At 39.6% G+C, this 20,457-nt stretch overlaps 1 protein-coding gene and 1 long non-coding RNA gene across 2 annotated transcripts; both read right to left on the reverse strand.

Moving 5' to 3' along the window:
- Positions 1-3,115: 3,115 nt before the first annotated feature.
- On the reverse strand, positions 3,116-3,847 carry LOC141444923 (uncharacterized). The gene is made up of 3 exons (XR_012453240.1): positions 3,640-3,847; positions 3,267-3,341; positions 3,116-3,193 (listed from the first exon to the last, which is right to left on the reverse strand). It is a non-coding gene; the product is annotated as an uncharacterized lncRNA (long non-coding RNA).
- Positions 3,848-4,799: 952 nt separating this feature from the next.
- Positions 4,800-20,220, reverse strand: Ude (Uracil-DNA degrading factor). The gene is made up of 7 exons (XM_074110379.1): positions 20,058-20,220; positions 15,235-15,385; positions 14,657-14,823; positions 13,808-13,994; positions 7,842-8,014; positions 5,721-5,849; positions 4,800-5,027 (listed from the first exon to the last, which is right to left on the reverse strand). The coding sequence occupies exons 2-7, from the start codon at positions 15,383-15,385 to the stop codon at positions 4,833-4,835; spliced, it is 1,002 nt and encodes a 333-aa protein (XP_073966480.1). The 5' UTR covers positions 20,058-20,220; the 3' UTR covers positions 4,800-4,832.
- Between the last annotated feature and the right edge of the window lie 237 nt (positions 20,221-20,457).

Here is a 20,457-nt window from a genome sequence, read left to right on the forward strand (position 1 = left end):
TCAGTCTCTGAAAGGGCCGTCAAGGCACTTGTGATGACTTCGTCTTGTGGGTATCCATGGGCGGCGGTAATTGCTTCCCATCAGATGACCCGTATGCTCGTTTTCCCCTTTTATAAAATCGGGATCGCTATAAGCGAATTATTTTCAGACGAAGTCTCGTGGAACTGATAGTTTGAAATTAGAATAGAGCATTACAGACCAACAAAGGCGAAACAGTGGTGGTGTGTGTGTGTAGCTGTGTATGAGGCTGTAAGCGTATGTGTATATGTGTACCCCTGGAGGTCCCAGGTTCGTGGTGTCGCTATGCACCAACAACTCGCGACATTGCAGGTGGTAGGACCTTGTGCAAGGTCCGCCTGGATTGCACCACCATCTAATCCTGCCGTGAAGCAGCAGTGCTTGCACTGTTGTGTTTCGGCGTGGAGAGTAAGACAGCCGGTGAAATTACTGGCACGTGAGGTATCCCATCTTAGGCCTCTAGGTTGGCAACGCGTCTGCAATACCCCTGGTGCTGCAGATGTTTATGGGCGGTGGTGATCTCTTACCATCAGGAAACCATTTGCTCGTTTGACATCCAGTAGAATAAAAAAAAAAAACCGCCCTGCGATGACTGACTGCACTGGTGACACCACAAACCACAACACCAGTGCGCGACGGGGTCATCACGTCTCTACGCCTTTTATTTTCATTTTTACATCCCACTAATATTATAAATGCGAAAGTTTGTAAGTCTGTTTGTTACTTCATCACGTCTAAAGCACTGAACTGATTGAGACGTAATTCGGTATACAGATACAGACAATCCCGGAGAAGGACATGGGATAGTTTTTATCCCGCAAAATCGCATAGTTCCCGCGGGATAGCGATAAACGAATCCTGCGCGGACAGAGTCGCGGGTAACGGATAGTTAATTATAATTATTAGTGCCTTAATCTCAAAATACATAAGTAAACTAAAAATCAAAATTAAATGCTACAAACAGCGAAGGTTTTACGAGATAACCGCATCAGTTCAGTTTTTAGCCACATATTTCGCCATTAATGGCTACTTGCTGGAAACACATAAATCTAGAGTTAGCGTTAAGCTCAGCTTAGTAGTGTCAAATTGTATGGAACTGAAATCTCGATTTTTTTTCCTGCAAGACGGCCTTAGATTTTTTACGCACTGTATGAACATCAAAAATTCAATAGCACCGGTTCGAAAACCTCTGTCGAAAATAATAATTATTTATTTATTATTTAGGATGTTATATATTAATGCATTTTCTACTGTGGCAACCCTAAACTTCAAAATAGGCAAAGGAAACTAACGGCCGAAAATAGCCGACGATGCGCGAAGCATGCCGAGTGGAAAAAAAAATAATGCGACTTCCTGAACCGATATAGCTTTGATGTAGCTCATTAATTTATGATGCCAGAAAAAGTTTATGGAAGAAAGTTTGGGCAACTTTATTTATATTTGTAAAGAATAAGTTTATATCTAGCTGTGACCCAGATATACCGAAATTAATACTGTGACACTAGTTTTAGGCCGCAGCTTTTCCCGCGTTAGGAATACCTTCACAAGAAACATTTATAATCTTAAGCCGAGTTTGTAGTGGTCAATCGAGCGTCGCAATGTAATTTTTCGCACGATTTTTCTTGCAACTTTAAACTCTGCTTTAGAGTTGGGCCTCAATAGTTTACGGCAAAAAGCACTAAGTTCCCGCGGACAACCGACAATGCCATCTATTGATTAGACACGAAATTAACACGTCGCCTTGAAAGCTGAGATACTTCAATGTACTTTGAAAGCCTTTTATCTACTAAATCCTGCTATTCTATTCTCTTTATTCTCGCAACTTATTTGTTTAAAAACAGTATTCTATTTTTTTGCCTCTGATGGCTTCTGCAACTTACCAGAAGAGGGCGGTAAGGATAAGACACTGATTTTGTGTTATCGTTATCTCCTCGTCAACAAAGTCATAAAGCGCCATCCACCGGCATCTACAAAATTCTGGCGAACGAGAGACGTTTTGGAAGATAGCTGCAAGGCTACTATGAAACTTGAAACTCGAAGTTCGTAGCGTACCGTCCCTCTCGCTCTCGTATTAAATAGTATAAGTGTCAGAGGGACCGCACGACACCAACCTCGAGTTTCGAGTTTCGTAGTAGCCCTGCTGCATTATCATTTCGTTTTTTGCCACGTTCATTTGGATCTTGCCGCGCTATAGTGCCGCGGTGTGTGTGTGTGTGTCAGTTTGACGTTCTCAGGGCATTCTAGAAATAAAACCGGTCAAGTGCGAGTCGGACTCACACGTTATATAGATCGAGATACAAACGCCAAAAGAACGCTTCATGTAATAAGGGAAAATTAAAAAAAAATCCTCATTATACTGCCTGCATAATTAAACATTATTTTATTACTAGCTGTTACCCGCCTTCCCTTTTATACCTACGAAATACGTTTCTTTACTATCCCACGGAAACGATGCAGTCATCCATGATAAAGTACACCCAATCTAATACTTTTAAACAAGCAGTATAATGATAATCAGAATTTCAGAAATGGTTAAAATGATTTCAATGAAATTTGGTATGCACGGTTTTTCGGGGATGAAAAATCGAATCAGCTAAGTCTTATCTCTGGGAAAAAGCTCGTTACGTTACCGAGTTTTAGCCCGAGCGAAGCTCGATCGCCCAGGTACTATGTATTAATTAAGAGAATTATCTGTAATATTTTTATTTTGTTTCTATGCTAGGTACCAACCAAAAACTACATGTAAAGTACATCTGAATCTCAATATATCCCACAGGCCCAACTATGACAAACACTGCACAAAATGCTAACGCGTTTCGAATTACTATGACTCGAAATGTTATTTATTTGTTACATATAGTAGCTACAGTAATATGTCTGAAAATTTTGGCTCTTACAGTCCGCGCTGTGACAGAAGGACATTTCGGCGAGAGATGATGAATTGATAAGCGAAAAAAAAAGGGCGCCCAATGGCCCATTTGAGTATAGCATCTTAGAATTATCGCTAACACTCCAATATGATAATTATAAAATATTTTGTAACTATGGTGAAGAAAAACGGTAAAATAAGTTCAAGAAATTCCTATTGTCTTGAATAATTTAAATATATTGAATACCTCCTCCTGCTGGCTGAGGGATGACCTGCTGCCCCAGTCATCATAGGCTTCTCGGTCATCTGAGAAAACAAAAACAAATATTACAACCCAAATCCTAAGCCAACAGAAAATATTTTTAAAAAGTCAACTTACAATAACTGGCGTCACTGCTGGCCTCCATGCTTCTTCGTTGCATCTGCATTATTTTATTATGGACCTAACATTATTCTGTAACAAGAAAATCATTATTCTATTTTTCTCATTTGCCATCAGCCTGTAAACTAGAGTTGGAAGTTGTTTAAAAATAAATTAATAATTCAAGATTTCAATACTACTGGCAACATTTTTTTTTACTTACGATTTTAAACATGATTAACAAAAAACATTTTTTTTTCTGGCCAGTATATTGAACATTAATTTTGCAAAAAGCACCTCAAAACTGCACTAAAAGCTTTGAAGTAGCTCAGCGCAGATGGCTAAAGCTACTCTAAGCAACTTCTAGGTCTTTTTTCTTTTATTTACTCACAGAAATGTGTAAAAATAGCTCCTAACTTAGACATTTCACGCCCACTTTAACAAGCACTAAAACAACACTAAGTAAGGCTGGATATTTACTAGAATAGTAATTAAACAACAAAAGGGCACTGTATAAGACACTTTTAATTCACAATTTGCACTGTTTTAGTCATTTTTATCGCGAATTTGAAAGAGTTCATTGTACTCTGTGTTTACTATGTTACGTCAAATCGATGAACTGCGGTTAGGGCGTTTTTCAGCAGGTAGGTATTCACTCAGATGTCTAGTGCTTTTTTTTGTTATAACTAGCAAAATAGTCACTCGTTGATTAAAAAAATATCTATACAATAAAAAAAATACAGGATTAAAAATAAAATTAAATAGATATTACTTCGATTCAAACCGGAACAACTATCTTGAAAAGTTAAATTTTGCTGAAAAACGCCTTTAGTTTTTTTTCCTTTTCGTGGCGGTGAATTTAATTTTATATTGAGTTAAAAATACGTTTCATAGTTATAAATACAGCTGCCAAAGTTATTACAATCGCCGTGGATGTAAGGCTCGTAAAAGTGAAAAGCTTCAGTGTTCTCGACTTTACCGACAATTCATTTCTCATTCTCCATATCAACTGCCCCCCCCCCCCCCCATTTAACATTTGAAACGCACATGTTTTTAAATGAAATGAAACTATTTAAAATTGTGTTTTGGACCGACCGACAAACGTGTTACAATTTGACCGTTAATTCAAATCTTAAATTAAGCGGAGCATAGGACCTAGTCTAACATCTGGTAGCATGATGAACGGTTATGTTGCTCTGAGAATGAACTCTGGTTGAGTTCGAAATGGGTCAGCGTAGTGTGGTGGTGGTGATAGTGATAGTTAAGTTTGTGCGAGTTTCCGGAAGGAAGGGCTACACATTAGCTGCATAAACGTAACGTAAGGTCACAGCAAGTGAGCAAATTAATTATTTATACGTATTTAGTTCAAGAAATATATAATAATTTTATAAACAAAAATTTAGAGGACCAAGTTCTATTTAACACACATAGGGACCAAATTGCAGAAATCAAATATTCGTTAGGTATGCTCAGGATAGGGAAGAGTAGTGGAAGAAACGGGAGACCTTTGCCCAGGAGGGGACATAACGGGCTACATAAAAAAAAAAACAATTAACAACAAATTTCCATTTAATCTAATCAAACTCATTCCTTTTTCTTCTTCGCCGGCGAGTCATCGCCCCCGCTGCTCCGCCTCTTCCGTCCGCCATCGTTACTCTCTTTTGTCTCTGGCACGTATTTTTTTACTCTTGCAGAATCAGGGGAATACGCCCATACAAGCATTTCCAAGTGTTCTGGCGTCGGTTCGTCTTTATCGTTGAACAGTTTTGCTTCTGTGTGCTGTGGACAATAGAAGTTACGTTAAAAATAGTAGCTTGCTAATTTTGCTATATCCAATAATCTTAAGTTAGGTTGCGTTTCCACCAAAGATGTGCGAGGATGCGTTGCAGTTGCAAGTATGTTTTTGTCATGAACCAATAGAAGCGCTTCATTTACCTATCTTTGCTCAGCACATCTTTAGCGGAAACAGCTGAGCGGAGCATGGCATGGATAGGTAAACGAAGCGTTTCTATTGGTTCGTGACATGATAAACACAATCTTCGCAACACATCTCTGGTGAAAACGCAGCCTAACTTCGTTTTGAAAAGTATTTAGATTGAAAAAATTGAGATTTGCCTAGTGGTTCGACCTTGGCCTCTAAAGCAGAGGGACGTAACGTGGGTTCAAGCCCTCTGAGTTTACGGAATTTATGTGCATTTGATTTGAATTTCATCATGAATTTTACAGAGGAAAACATCGTGAGGAAACCTGCGCGCACCTGCGATGAAATTCAATGGTGACCAAATCAAAAATCCTAGTAAGTAATTTTTGGGTTTAGACCGTTTAAGAATTCTGGACTACTGGGACTTGTTTTTTCCTATTTTAAACACACGTTCAACGTTTAATTTACTAAAGTGTGACAGTGACACGTAGCTGTCATAGAGTATGCCTTGTGCACCACTGAACTTCGGAGCGCCGAAACATAACAGTTACCTTTTCCTTGAGCTCCTTTAGCGCAGCGTTCCTGACGATGTCCCAGGTCTTACCGCCGTCCTTTTCCAGCACGGTGCGCAGGCGCTTGTACTCGCCGTTTACAGAACTGTACGCGGCGATGAAGGCTTTCTGTGAACCATAAAAAATATAATAAGTATTATGGGACATTTTGACACCAATTGACTAGTCCCAAACTAAGCAAAGCTTGTACTATGGATACTAGGCAACGAATATACTTACTTATATAGATAAATGCATACTTAAATACATATTAAACATCCAAGACCCGAGAAAAACATTCGCATTATTCATACACATCTGCCCCGGCTTCATATTCAACTACATAGCCAGTTTCTCTAACCACTTATAGCTACCAGGTCGTCAATAAAGTACCTACAGATTACACAGTAACTGTTGGTCGAAGCCGTGGTGGCAGAGTGGTTTGACCTATGGCCTCTCAAGCAGAGCATCGTGGGTTCAAACCCCGGCTCGCACCTCTGAGTTTTTCCAAATTCATGTGCGGAATTACATTTGAAATTTACCACGAGCTTTACGGTGAAGGAAAACATCGTGAGGAAACCTGCACAAACCTGCGAAGCAATTCAATGGTGTGTGTGAAGTTCCCAATCCGCACTGGGCCCGCGTGGGAACTACTGCCCAAGCCCTCTCATTCTGAGGGGAGGCCTGTGCCCTGCAGTGGGACGTATATAGGCTGGGATGATTGATGATGATGAGTTGGTTCAAGATCCGGTATTAGAAATAACACTCATCTACTATTTGATAATTTTAAATTGCAAATGGGTTGCCTGGCTAAATCCGGTCCTTTTAGATTTACATATTAAATCTAGCAACCCTATACCTAACTTTTACTATGCTAAAACTCTAACATCTTGGCAATCATGGATAACCGGGTGTATGGCCAATACGAGCAAAAAATTAAAACATAGATCGTCCTCGTCAAACAAAACATTAATTTTCCTTTTTTCATACAAATTAAATACTGCTATCAATGTACGCCATCCTAGAACACAACTGACGTCGCCTGTCACGCTACAAACATCAAACATTTTGCTTTACATTGCTTCTTCGAATAAACTTAAAAGTGTAATAAAATATTCAGTCCATTATTTTTTAATCACTTTTTTTTTATGGTGTAGGGGAAAATGGACACCTGCAACACCAGAAGTCAATTGCGAAGACAAGTGCGTTGCCGGCCTTTAAGGTAGGAGTACGCTCTTTTCTTGAAAACTTGAAGGTCATATCGGTCCGGGAATACCGCAGGCGATAGCTCATTCCAGAGTTTTGCTGTGCGAGGCAGGAAATTTCTGGAAAAACGCGCAGTAGAGGACCGCCAACCATCTAAATGCCACTGATCTAATGTTGTTCAGTTTGACGAGGATGATCTATGTTTTAATTATTTGCGCGTATTACAGGCCAAGAAGCCGTGGTGGCCTAGTGGTTTGACCTATCGCCTCTCAAACAGAGGGTCGTGGGTTCAAACCCCGGCTCGCACCTCTGAGTTTTTCGAAATTCATGTGCGGTACATTTGAAATTTACCACGAGCTTATGCGGTGAAGGAAAACATCGTCAGGAAACCTGCACAAACCTGCGAAGCAATTCAATGGTGCGTGTGAAGTTCCCAATCCGCACTGGGCCCGCGTGGGAACTATGGCCCAAGCCCTCTTGTTCTGAGAGGAGGCCTGTGCCCAGCAGTGGGACGTATATAGGCTGGGATGATTACAGGCCACACCCGGTACGACACATCACTTTTGACAACACATCGCAACACGTCCTCGCATCGCATACTTCGATCCGGTAAAAGCGCAGCCGAACTGGGGCCAACCTCGCACATCGCGAAATTACATTTGTAATTTACCACAAGCTTCACGCTGAAGGAAAACATCGTGAGGAAACCTGCACAAACCTGCGACGCAAATGTGTGTGTGAAGTTCCCAATCCGCACTGGGTGCGCTGGGAGCTACGGCCCAAGCCCTCTCATTCTGAGAGGAGGCCTGTGCCCAGCAGTGGGACGTATATAGGCTGGGATGATTGATTGATACATACTCAAAGTTAAATCGGGGTATCGTAAAAAACGAATAAACAAGCCACTTTTCGACCTACCTGTTGTTCGCTGACTGCTTCGCCGGCCAATTTCTCGGCTGTCTTGACGACGCCTAAGCTGAGGTACGTGTTGTTCTGCTTACTAAGATGAAGCGAGTCGAAGTCGTCGAGAAATTTCTCGAATATCGACATGGCTTCCTTTATGTTGGCTAACTTGGTTTCATCTCGGGTGCCTGAGAAAGAAGTGGCAAGTTAATAGTTACCCTTAAGTATCTAGCCTAAATCTGGTTGAGTTCGAAACGCGTAGTGTGGTGGTGGTGATAGTTGGGTGTGTGCGATGTTTCTGTGTGTGTGTGTGTGTGTGTTCTTATAGCGTGGAGATGGAGGAGCTGCATGAGCACACATTTGTAATTGTTATTAAGTAGTTAATTTAAAATTATTGTACTGATTTGTGGATTGCAAAATGCGAAAGTTAGTAAATTTGTTTGTTTGTTACCTCATCACATCAAGTCTAAACCGCTGAACTGATTTAGATGAAATACTCGTATAATAGATAGTTTGAGTCCCGGGTAAAGGATATAAAGATACCAGGTTTATATCCCGGAAAATTGCATGGTTCCCGCGGGATAAGCGACAAACGAATTCTACACATACGAAGTCGCGGGCAACAGCTAGTAAAGAATATTTATATTGTATACTAGCTTATGCTAAGGCATAAGCCCGCGACTTCATCTGCGCGGATCAAGTTTATTGTGCGGTGGCGCCCTCCACCGGAAAAAAAATCCTATGTTGATCCTTGGGGTTCAAACTATCTCTATACCAAATTTCATCAAAATCTGTTCAGTGGTTTTGACGTGAAAGCGTAACAAACAGACAGAGTTACCTACGCATTTGTAATATACAGCGTGTTTGATACTACCTCAAACTGTAACCAGACGAAGATTTGAGTGCTGAGAACCAATATCAAAACCAATTGTTAATTTAAAATTAACTACCAGAGCGTAATCATTTCGAGCAGCAATGTAATGCGTACAATAATTTGCTACGAGAGAGAAACGTTCTGTGACAGCTGTCACGTCAACAAGTGCGACGTTTTGAATAAAAACAAAGCAGTATTATGTAGTGATACATTACGTGCTAGGGTCAATCAACTATTTTACCGACACTTTGGGCGTCTCCTGCGTTACCAAAATTTACTCTGGCGTTACCAAAAAATCGTACTTCCAACAAGATATTTCACGGTTTAATAGGTTGAACTTACGTAGAATGGCATGTATTCATGTACACCATCTATTAAATTACAGAAAAAACATGTTTACTTACAAAAATCTGCAATTGTTTGAAAAATGTCGCGGACAGATTAAGTAGTGTCGGTAAAAAAGCTGATTGACCCGCTAATTAATTTTGTACCTAAGGAAAATAATAAGTCAATTTTTATTACTAAAACATAATAAAATGTTATTATTAGGGCCTTCACCAACTACCCTAAAAGTTTGAGGTAGTATCAAAAATAGACGCTGTTGTATTTGACTTTGTTTATTGAAGTGACATACGTACATCAGATAGAATACAATGTATAGTAAAAAATAAGAAATTTAAACATTTTGATTAGCCAGTTATACAACATACTCCCCCGTAATCAAAACAAGATTATAAACATAAACCTATTCCTTTTATACAATTCTGATGCTTGATACGAGCCAATGGCTTAGTTAGTACATCAGCCCACATCTCCAAAGTATTGATATATACGACATTAACAATATTGTTCGATAATAAATCTCGTATATAATGAAATCTTGTGTCTATATGCTTGGTTCTGTTGTGGTGAACCGGATTCAATGCCAACTTCTGGGCAGACTGTGAATCATTATAAATAGTAATAACAGTTGACATACCAGTAAGTTCACACATCAATCGCCTCAGAAATTCAGCCTCTCTACCCGCACTGGACAAACTCATATATTCCGCTTCGCTGGACGACAGGGCAATGGTGGTTTGCTTCTTACTTTCCCATGAAATGGCTCCCCGGCCATAGAAAAATAGAATCCGGTGTATGAACGACGATCCATAGGACAATTGGCCCAATCTGCATCCGCGTAGCCAATTAAACATCCACCGTCTTTCCTGTAAGTAATGCCCAAATCCATAGTGCCTTTCAAATATTGTAATACACGTTTTGCCGCCTTCCAATGACTTTTATCATATTTAGTATTGAATTGACTCAAATATGATGTAGCAAAAGCAATGTCTGGACGAGTATTAACGGCCAGAAAATTGAGTGAGCCTATCAATTGCTGATACGGATAGGATAATGAAGATTCACTTACATTCTTCTCACTCGGCAGAAACTTTTTAGTTTCCAACGGCGTAGGCACGCTCTTACAGTCCATCATGTGAAACTTTTGTAGCAAATCACGAATGTAACTTTCTTGAGATATTTTAATCTCATTAGGTTTGTAATGTATATTTAAACCTAAGTAATAACTGAGTTTGCCAATCACTTTCAGACTAAAATGATTCCGCAAGTCAGATATGACAGTATTTAGCGTTTTATTTTCTTTGTACAAAATGACAATGTCATCGACATGGAAAGCGAGTATTATTAACTCGTTACCAAACTTTTTGGTATAAATACATGCTTCCGAAGGAGTTTGGTTAAAACCTATGCATTGTAAAATTTCGGTCAACTTTTTATACCATGCTCGTGAAGCCTGTTTGAGGCCATAAAGCGATCGTTTCAGTAAACATACTTTATCTTCTTGACCAGGTTTTATAAATCCTTCCGGCTGACTCATATAACTTCTTCCTCCAAAATCCGTTTAAAAATGCCGTATCAACGTCTAAATGGTGCATTTTCATTCCCTCTTCCGCAGCCAATGCGAACAACATGCGTAAAGAAGAGTTTCGAACGACTGGAGAGAAAGTTTCCAAGTAGTCAATACCATAAACTTGATTAAATCCTTTCGCGACAAGTCTGGCTTTATATTTAATTACGTCACCATGCGCATTTTTCTTCAGCTTGTAGATCCATTTGCAAGGTATGACTTTCTTATCTGGTCTATCAACGAGAACCCAAGTTTGTTTCTCAAGCAGTGACTGATATTCATCTTGCATAGCTTGATACCATTTATCACTATCTTCTGCGTTCACAGCCTGTGTATAAGTTGTAGGTTCATCCATCAGCTGAGGGGATGAAGTTTGCATGCATACACAATTGGCAGCAGAATTAGGTTTTCTGGGTCTCAAATTGTACCTTGGTTCTACAGAATCAGTATCAGATTCAGTTTCTTCTGATGAAGATGCAATAACAGGTTGAACTGACACATTTGGAGTAACAGCGTTATGCCACTGCCCACGACATTAATATCAGACTGAACATCTTCTGATATAATATCTACAATATCAGGTTGAATCTGTTCATTTTCGATGACAGCGCTTGTGACAGGTGTTCGACTATCTGAACTATTTGACGAGTTTACTTGCGAACTAAGCAATAGAGGTACAACTGCTGATTCAGTTAAATCATTATCAGACTTACAAGTTGTCTTTACTTTCAAATCTTGAAAATCACATTCAAAGAAAGTAACATCTCTGCTTTTCACAAGTCTTCTGGGATATCTAATATCTCTGAAATAATAACTTCTTGGATCTTCTGAATATCCAACGAAAATATGCTCGGATGCTTTCATGTCCAATTTCTTCCGATTACATTCAGGGACATGGATGAATGCTCTGCATCCAAAAACACGCAGATGAGAAAGATTTGGTATTTTAGCATACCATTTCTCGTACGCCGTCTTCCCATTGAGAGCACGGTGAGGAGACCTATTTTTAAGATATACAGCCATCTCTGCAGCATCTTGCCAATAAGCCGGAGAAAGGGAACTATCAGAAAGCATTGATCCTTACTTTCTCCAAAATTGAGCGATTTGTTCTTTCTGCAATAGAATTTTGCTGAGGACTGTAGGGAACTGTTGTTTGGTGTTGAATTCCTTCATTTTGTAAATATCTCGAAAATTCAGCATTAACATATTCTTTTCCATTATCGCTCTTCAATATCTTAATCTTTGCTCCTGTTTCCCGCTCTACTGTGGACTGGAAAATACGAAACTTGTTCTTTACTTCCGCTTTTGAAGGAATAAAGAATACAAAAGTCATACGAGAAAAATCATCTATAAAAAATAAAATACTTATTGCCTTGAAATGAAGTTTCAGGCAATGGTCCACAAATATCTGAATGAATAAGTTCCAGAACAGAAGTTGATCTTTTATGTGAAACTTTCTTAAAGGGTTTCCTATTCTGCTTACCTTCAATGCAGGGGATACATGGTTCCTTATCGACTTCTGAGTAGTCCACGCCCACTGCGTGTCCCTTCCTCAGTTGATCCATTCCGATGCGACATAAATGACCTAGTCGTCTATGCCAGAGCTTGAAGCTAGAAACATCAGAGTGGGTCTCAAAAGCAGATAATTGAGTCGTTGGGTTGACCGTACAGTCTAAAGAATACAGTCCACCACATATAGAACCATGTAAAATTACATCACCTGTACAAGAAAAAGCATCAGAATCATAAAAATTACAACCTGTTCTATCAAAACTACGTTAAAACCTTTATCTACTGCCTTCTTTACTGAAATAAGATTAGAATTCAAGTTCGGTACATGAACTACATCAGTAATCTTCTTTATATTAGTATTCTGACCGCAAGTGGTGATAGAAATATCTCCAATGCCTTTACTGGGCAGTACATCTCCATTTGCAATGGTTACAGTCCCAATAGACGAACTTCTCACATTATTCATCCAATCCGCTCGTGACGTCATGTGTGCTGAAGCTCCAGAATCAATAAACCATTTATCACGCTCTAATCCGTCATTGACATTCAGTGCACATAGAGAATTTTTGTGATTTACGGGTCTCTTCTTCTTGTCCTTTTTATGGGGACAATCTGGACGCTTATGTCCTGGCTCCATGCAGTCGTAACACACAATAGGTTTCTTCGGTTTGGATGTAGAAGGTTTGTTCTGGTTCATTCGTGTACGAAGAGCAGTATCTGGGTTATCTATAGCTGGTTTATTCAATTCATTCAATAATTTGGTCTTAATTAAATCCACTGTAATGTCTATGTTGGAATTTTCCAAAGCCATTACTAAAGGTGCATATTGAGGACTTAAACCTCCAAGAAGAATCGCAGCTATTGAAGCATCTTCCATAATTTTGCCAATGTCGGCTAAATCTTGCACAGTTGACATGACAGCATTTATGTACGTCTCTATATTGGAATCAAAATCATCAAGACAGTACCTGTAGAGTTTCCGTTCGAGGCTTATACGTCGCCCTAAACCTTTGTCCTCGTAAGCGGACGAAAGAGCATCCAAGCTTCCTTGGCTGTTTTGCATGACCTTACATGAGTTATTGCCATACCATCTAAAGTGAGACATATTTTCGATAACGCCTTCTGATCGTTACGTGATTTTACCTCAGTAGGAATTTTACTATTATCAGAATATCCGATGATCGTCTCCCATAACTCTTCATGCATAAGGTACATACGCATTTTGAATTTCCATACGGAATAACCGTCTCTGTTTATGAGTGGTTTTATGGCAGAAATCGAATTATTTGCCATATTTATACGCACAGCTGTTTGATGTCACAACAAAAATAGTATGAAAATATGTTCGTGAACTATTGAAAATTTCACAGATTTTCATAATTTATAAACGCACATACTGGGAAAAACTAGTAAATTCACTTTTTATAAAGAATATATAGTTTTTATAAGTAATACTCAGTTAAATATAGAGTTTCGTGCTGATAACGAATGTTGTATTTGACTTTGTTTATTGAAGTGACATACGTACATCAGATAGAATACAATGTATAGTAAAAAATAAGAAATTTAAACATTTTGATTAGCCAGTTATACAACAGACGCTGTAGTAGGGATTGTATTTTTTTTTTATAAGTAAGTAGGTACGTGATACTATTTTAATAACTTCAAAAAACATCTCAAACTTACAAGTGAGTACCCTCTTCGCCCTCCCGATGAGTCCCTTAACCGCTAGTTTCTGGTAGTCCGGGTCCCTCCCCTCTAACTCCTTCAGGGTGCCCTCGGCTGTCTCCTTGTCCTTGAAGCCCAAGCCCGGCACCGTGTCCGCGGGGAGTTTCTTGCTGTCCTTGTCTTCCATGTCTACATCTGAGCCAGACTGGAAAGAGAAGTCTTTAAGAATGGATTAGGCTTAGACCTAGTGACACTTCATTAAGACTTGTGGTGTTTCATGACAAGAACAAATAAGTACATTTCTCGCAACACATCCCTTTTTTTCACGGCCCTGGTGGAAACGTAGCCTTACTGAGTTAAGTACCTATCTAACTAAGTACTGTCAATTTAGTGTTGTGTTGTATTACATTGAAAATTACATTAATCAGTATTACGTATCAAAAATATTAACTCAGTTATGCAAGTAGAAAAGAATTGAAGCTTGCATTTACGTAGTCCTTCCGAAATGACGTAGCATAAAAATCCGATTGCTTGCAATTCTCCCGTAGCGTCCAAAGTCCGAGGTCGGCTCAATAGGAGCACCCTTTGGCATGCTAAGTAAACAACCCACTTGCTGAGCAGCCCATCTAGTTGCTCGCCCTCTCTCCGGTAAGCTGTAAAAGCCGTCTGAGGCTAACAGCAACAGTCCATCCGAAAAAAAAAAAAAAAGCTTTCATTTAGCCCCATCCGTGGTCAGAGGCAATAATTAAGACAGGTATTATCTTAGAACTAATAACCAAAAGGAATAGATAACTACATCACGCGAACTAAAAAACTAAAAGAGATTGTCAAGCTCAGATTGGCCAGGCAACAGAGAAAACGACTGACCTCGTCCTCTTTTGCATCAGCTTTCTTCTCTTCTTTCTTCTTCTCTGCCTTCTTCTCTTCCTTCTTGTCAGTCTTCTTCTCTTTGCCGGCGTCCAGCTCCGCGAGCCAGTTCTCGAACACCTCCATTGCTTCTTTGATGTTCTTTATCTTTTCTTCGGCTTTTGTCACTAGAAAAAGTAGTTATTTATTTATATTGTCATTGAAAGGTCGTGATCATCTTCTATACTATTGTAGCGACTCCTAGCGCCATCTAGTGAACAACAATAGAAACTCCGACCATGTTCTACATCGCGCTATCGAAGTTTCTCAACGCGGTCGCATATATACAAGTTCCGACGCTCTTCCTTCGGACTTCGGTCTCTCTCCAGGCATAACACCTGCCTGGAGAGAGATCTCTCTATTGGAGCTCCCCCCCCACTATAACCACATAACTGTTCTGTGTCTATAACAGTTCTTACCGTGACAGACAACGCAGTCTAAACTACTGGATTATTATATAATTATGTGGTTCAGTTTCTTGGACTGTAGGTATCTATACTTATACATCTTTTAGTAGATAGATGTAGTTGTATACTCACTGCTCAGTACTCTCTTGGCGCGCCCCAGCAGCCCGCGCACGGTCAGCCGCCGGTAGTTGGGCTCGTGTTGCTCGAGCAGCCGCAGGGTCTCCTCGGCCTTCGCCCGGTCCTTGAAGCCGAAGCCGGAGTCTTCCTTGTCGTCTTTACCCATCTGTGATAAAGTGTGTTCTGTCAGAAGAGTTATAATGTGAACTAGGAGCTCCGCGGTGCGGCAGTCCGTAAAAAATAATACGACTTTTAATGGGTAACCTAATCATTAATACAGATCAAAGTATCTAAGTTTTGCTTCAGTATTGGGCCTTAGGTATGTATAGGAAATACTGTATAGATTCAGGTGTTACTTTGCGGAGGTCCATGTTAATATAAATGGAATATCTGTCATGCTCCTCCGCCAAGTAGTGAGCCCAAGTCGCGCGAAACAGCTACGTTTGAGTTGGAAAGAACGGAGGGAGGGCGAGTTAAATTGCGTGAAAAAACATTTTTTCCAACACAAATGTAGCTTTTTCGCACGACTTGGCCTCATTACTTGGCGGAGGAGCAAGACAGATATTCCATTTATTTATTAGGCTCAGAGTTGCTCAGCGAGCTACGGAGAGGGCTGTGCTCGGGGTTTCTATACGGGATGGAATCAGAAATGAGGAGATAAATTTGAAGAAGAACAAGGGTCACCGGCATAGCCAAGCGATTTAGCTAGTTGAAGTGACAATGGGCAGGCCGTATAGCACGGAGAACAGATGACCGATGGGGCTGGAAATTTTTCGAATGGAGACCGCGGAGCGGCAATTGTAGCATAGGAACGTCCACCAACGAGATGGACGACATGACCTGGTTAAAGCCGCGGGTTCACGGTGGATGCAGGCCGCTGCCAACCGAAGACACTGGAGGTGTAAGTGGGAAGCGTCTGCTCAACTGTGTCTACCATACTTCGGTGAACATGATGATGATGATAAACATGTTTAAGTAGGTTTCCTTTTAGCACAAAACAGTAACAAAAACATCCACATACACACTCACTTTTCACTTTTAAAATACCTACCTATCATTACGATTAATTATGCACTTTTTGCAAACATACCATACATATGTATTAATTAATAGGTATACCGAAACTCTCAATGCCTAACGGCAACTACATATTTACATATGACGAATGCTTATTTACATTTTATCTTAACGGCCGCGAATAGGTCTGATGTGATGCAACCATATCTTATAGCGATACCGAAATCACGGACTTGTAAACGGCTGGATATGTACGATAACAACGTGTATAACGACCAGAGTCATTGTATTGTATTGTATTGTAAAACGCATTCAACGCTTTGCACAGTATATAGGTACAATAAAACAATTAGTGAGTAAATTAATTTTATTAATCTATATAAATAAAAATGAATCACAAAATGTGTTGCTAAGCGCAAAACTCGGGAACGACTGGTCCGATTTCGCTAATTCTTTTTTTGTTGTCTTCATTACTGTCAGGAGAAGGTTTTTATGAAAGAAAATACAGAAAAAATAACAACGGGGGCGAAGCCGCGGGCAACAGCTAGTATATAATATAATTAATTGTACATAAAACTAATTTTTAAAAATGAAAAACGAGCTTCGGGCGTTTAATACTTTCTGATAATTTATCTAATTGACGGACTAAATACAAACTCACAACATTTATTAACATAAAAAAACACACTAAATCACAATAAAAACACATTAAAAACATAAATAGAAGAAGAGAGAAAAATTAGAGACGTTACGCTGTAGTGTAGTGTGATGCCAAACTGCATCATGCTCTGCATCTGCTCATGCGCATAAGTTGATTTTTTTTTACCCACGAAACTATTCCACCCAATGATTGGTTTTGGTACATTCAAGATTTTTAGACACTACTTATCTATCATTGGAAATATGTAATACCCACAAACTAGACTGGTGTATAACGTTTTAAACTTTCGTGATTCACATCATAGTCAAATACCACAAACGGGACTTTATCCGCTATTATTGCACAAGTAATATTTACGTCGACGTTTCGGCAACGTTACAGTCTACTCGTGACCACGGCAACTGTAACGTTGCCGAAACGTCGAGGTAAATACTACTGTGCAATAATAGCGTGATAAGTCCCGTTTGTGGTATTTTGACTAGACTAGTGTATTACAATGATTTCAATACAGAAATGTAAATGTTTAGATAGTTTAATGGGGGAATTTCAATATTTAAAGACACCCATTGGCGTTGTTATTTTTACATTTTAGTTACTTAAATACCTACCTATATATCCAAACCAAGTATATGGCGATTGGACATTAATATCTATCGTATTTGTACTTTTAATAGATGTCAGTGGGCAACAGGTGCGAGTACCTACCTAACGCGTTTGTATTGTACATGGTATGTGTATACCTAATGGTATGTATGACTATGATGTAAGCGTTGCCGCATAGTGATTTATGATAAGTAGGTATAGCAATTTTAACGTTTGGGTTTCCGCGCTAAACGATTTGAACAAGGTTCATTATAAGGTAGTGCCACGAGAGTTAAGGTCACGCACACAAAGAACATGTCATGCAATCTCCTTTCATGGAATCAATCAGTTCTTAATTTCTATAAGTAAACAAGCAAACAAAAGAATCATGTTAATCTTAATATAGTGTTAGTATAAGGACATAAAAATAAAATAAAATACACTTTTAACAAATTAAACAAACAAAACATTTGAAAAGCTAATTTGCAGTACTTTAATTATATTACAAACTGCGCCACACTTTATTTGCTCAGTTCAACTCTTCTCTCTCTCTCTCTTTCATTAACTTCAACTCTCGTGGCACTACCTATAGTCTATACTATAAGTACGTTTTAGAATACACATTAGCTTCTCTGCGAACTGCCTGGCGTTCGTGTCGTCAGTGTGTGTGTATCTTTCATATTTGTTTAGTTTTAAATGGGACTATAAGGTCGTTCGGTGCGTGGGGCGACAAAGCCGAAGGCCCTTCGGTCTTATGAACCATAATTCAGTAGGTAACCAAAGGCCCGGGGGCAAAAAAAAAAACATTGGCCTCAACTCAACTACTTTATCGTTTGTTTCCTATTCGTCGTGTTCTGAATTCGAACTCCTGATTTGTCATTTAAGGGCATTAAGATTGATTTTTGGAATCTTTTTGTATTATTTATTTCAACTCCAAATTTTGTTACTTTTACGGTCATCCCGTGAAACCCATATCGAAAATACAAACTGAGATATGGATGCACAGAAAAACCAGAAAAATAAGACCAGCGCTGCGAATCGAACCCAGGTCGGTCCAGGGGAATGCCGAGGACCTGGGTTCGATTCCCAGCGCTGGTCTTATTTTACTGGTTTTTCTGTGCATCCCTATTTCAGTTTGTATTTTCGATAGTTTGTAAGTAAGAGTCTGAGGGGCCCCTGAGCTTGGGGGCCCGGTGCACTGCCCGTCTAGCCCTCCGGCAGTTACGCCACTGCATATTTTAGCCTTGTCCAGTGCCCTTAGTGTAAGTTTTCGGTTACAAAATACGTCTCGATCGCGTTCGCGTAAAATCTCAATTTGTATGGAAACACGAATAGCGCCTCTAGCGGAACGTGTGCAATGTTCGTGTTTCCATACAAATTGAGATTTTACGCGAACGCGATCGAGACGTATTTTGTAACCGAAAACTTACACTAGGGGTACAGGCCAGTACTTACTACGAAGTGCAAAATTCGAACTTCGTATCTTGCTGTCTTATATTATTTAATACGAGAGTGAGAGGGACGGTACGATACGAACATTCATGTCTGTGTCGCGTTCTCGCGTTACATTCCGTGTCTGATACGTTCATATTACGGTCTGCATCGCGTGATACGTGTAGCGGTAGGTTGGAGACCTTAAGTAAGTAGTATTACACATGTAAAAGTTTGTGAGTGTGTGTATTTGTTAACCTTTTACACTAAAGCTAGACGGATTTAGATGAAATTTCGTAAGCAGATAGCTGGATTTCTTGAATAACACACAGGCAATTTTCACTGTATTCCTACAAGATTGAGATTTATACGTCTTAAATTGAATTCTAAAATCGTCCCAGAGACATGAATTTTTGTGCGTGTTTTCTGCGTATGACGAACGAAGCCTATAAACGTCCCACTGCTGGGCACAGGTCTCCTCTCAGCGTGAGAGGGTTTGAGCCGGAGTTCAAACGCGGGCCTACTTAGTGTGAATTGGGAACGTCACAGACACCATCGAAATTGCTTCACAGGTTCGTGGTTTTTGGGATATAATTTCTCGCATGAATTTGGAAAAACTCAGAGGTACAGGCGCCATCAGATATTCGGAGCGGCCAAGGTGGTCAAAAACATCGGCACGTGCACTCTGTTATTAAGGTATTAGAGTACATGTTTCGATATTTTTGATCATCTTGGCCGCTTTGGAATATCTAATGGCGACTGTTGTACTAGCCCGGATGTGAACCCACGATCCTTTGCTTGAGAGGCCAAAGGTCAAACAACTAGGCCACCACGGTATATGTGTTGCTCGAAGATTTGATACGTTACGCGTTACTGAGAAGAAGGATTTTCACAGACAGACAGAGACAGGCGAACAACAATGCTACTACACGCACCTTAGTGTTTTTTTTTCTCCTTTTAAAGTAGGTATGGAACCTCGATAATCCAATAACCCGTACACAAAGTGGCCAAAGTGGACACTTTGTTCAAATAATGTATTCTAGTTTTAGACTCTTAGTCATACCTACACTGAACTAAATAACATTACAAAATCGAGATTTAAATATCTAGCAAATGCCCAAATTTGTTTAAAAAAATAAGTACTTACAATTTAGTTCAATTTGAGTAAATCCGATAAAAACCTAAATGAACAACACTATCACCTACTTTTTTAAATTAACTTTTTAAATAATTATAATCAAATCAAAGGCACGACGGAGCCGTCTTCCCGAATACCGAATACACGAGTATTTGGATTCAAACGCGCCGCGCGACGAGCATAAATTTATTTTTACACTTCCAGCTTAAAAAGTAAGTTTAACGTTCAAATTAGCGGCTGATAAAGCTACATTCAATTTAGTGGGATATCACGGAGCATTGGACAAATCGACAAAAATAATGGAGTGACGTCATGTTGCCTCTATTCACAAGGTCGAGTATGTTTATTTCTTTCTAATGACATCATCGCGTGGAGACGCGCCTGCGGTAAATCTCCATGGTGGCCTTGG

The sequence above is a fragment of the Choristoneura fumiferana genome, chromosome 30 (assembly GCF_025370935.1).
Source record: "Choristoneura fumiferana chromosome 30, NRCan_CFum_1, whole genome shotgun sequence".
Taxonomy (NCBI): Eukaryota; Metazoa; Arthropoda; class Insecta; order Lepidoptera; family Tortricidae; genus Choristoneura; species Choristoneura fumiferana.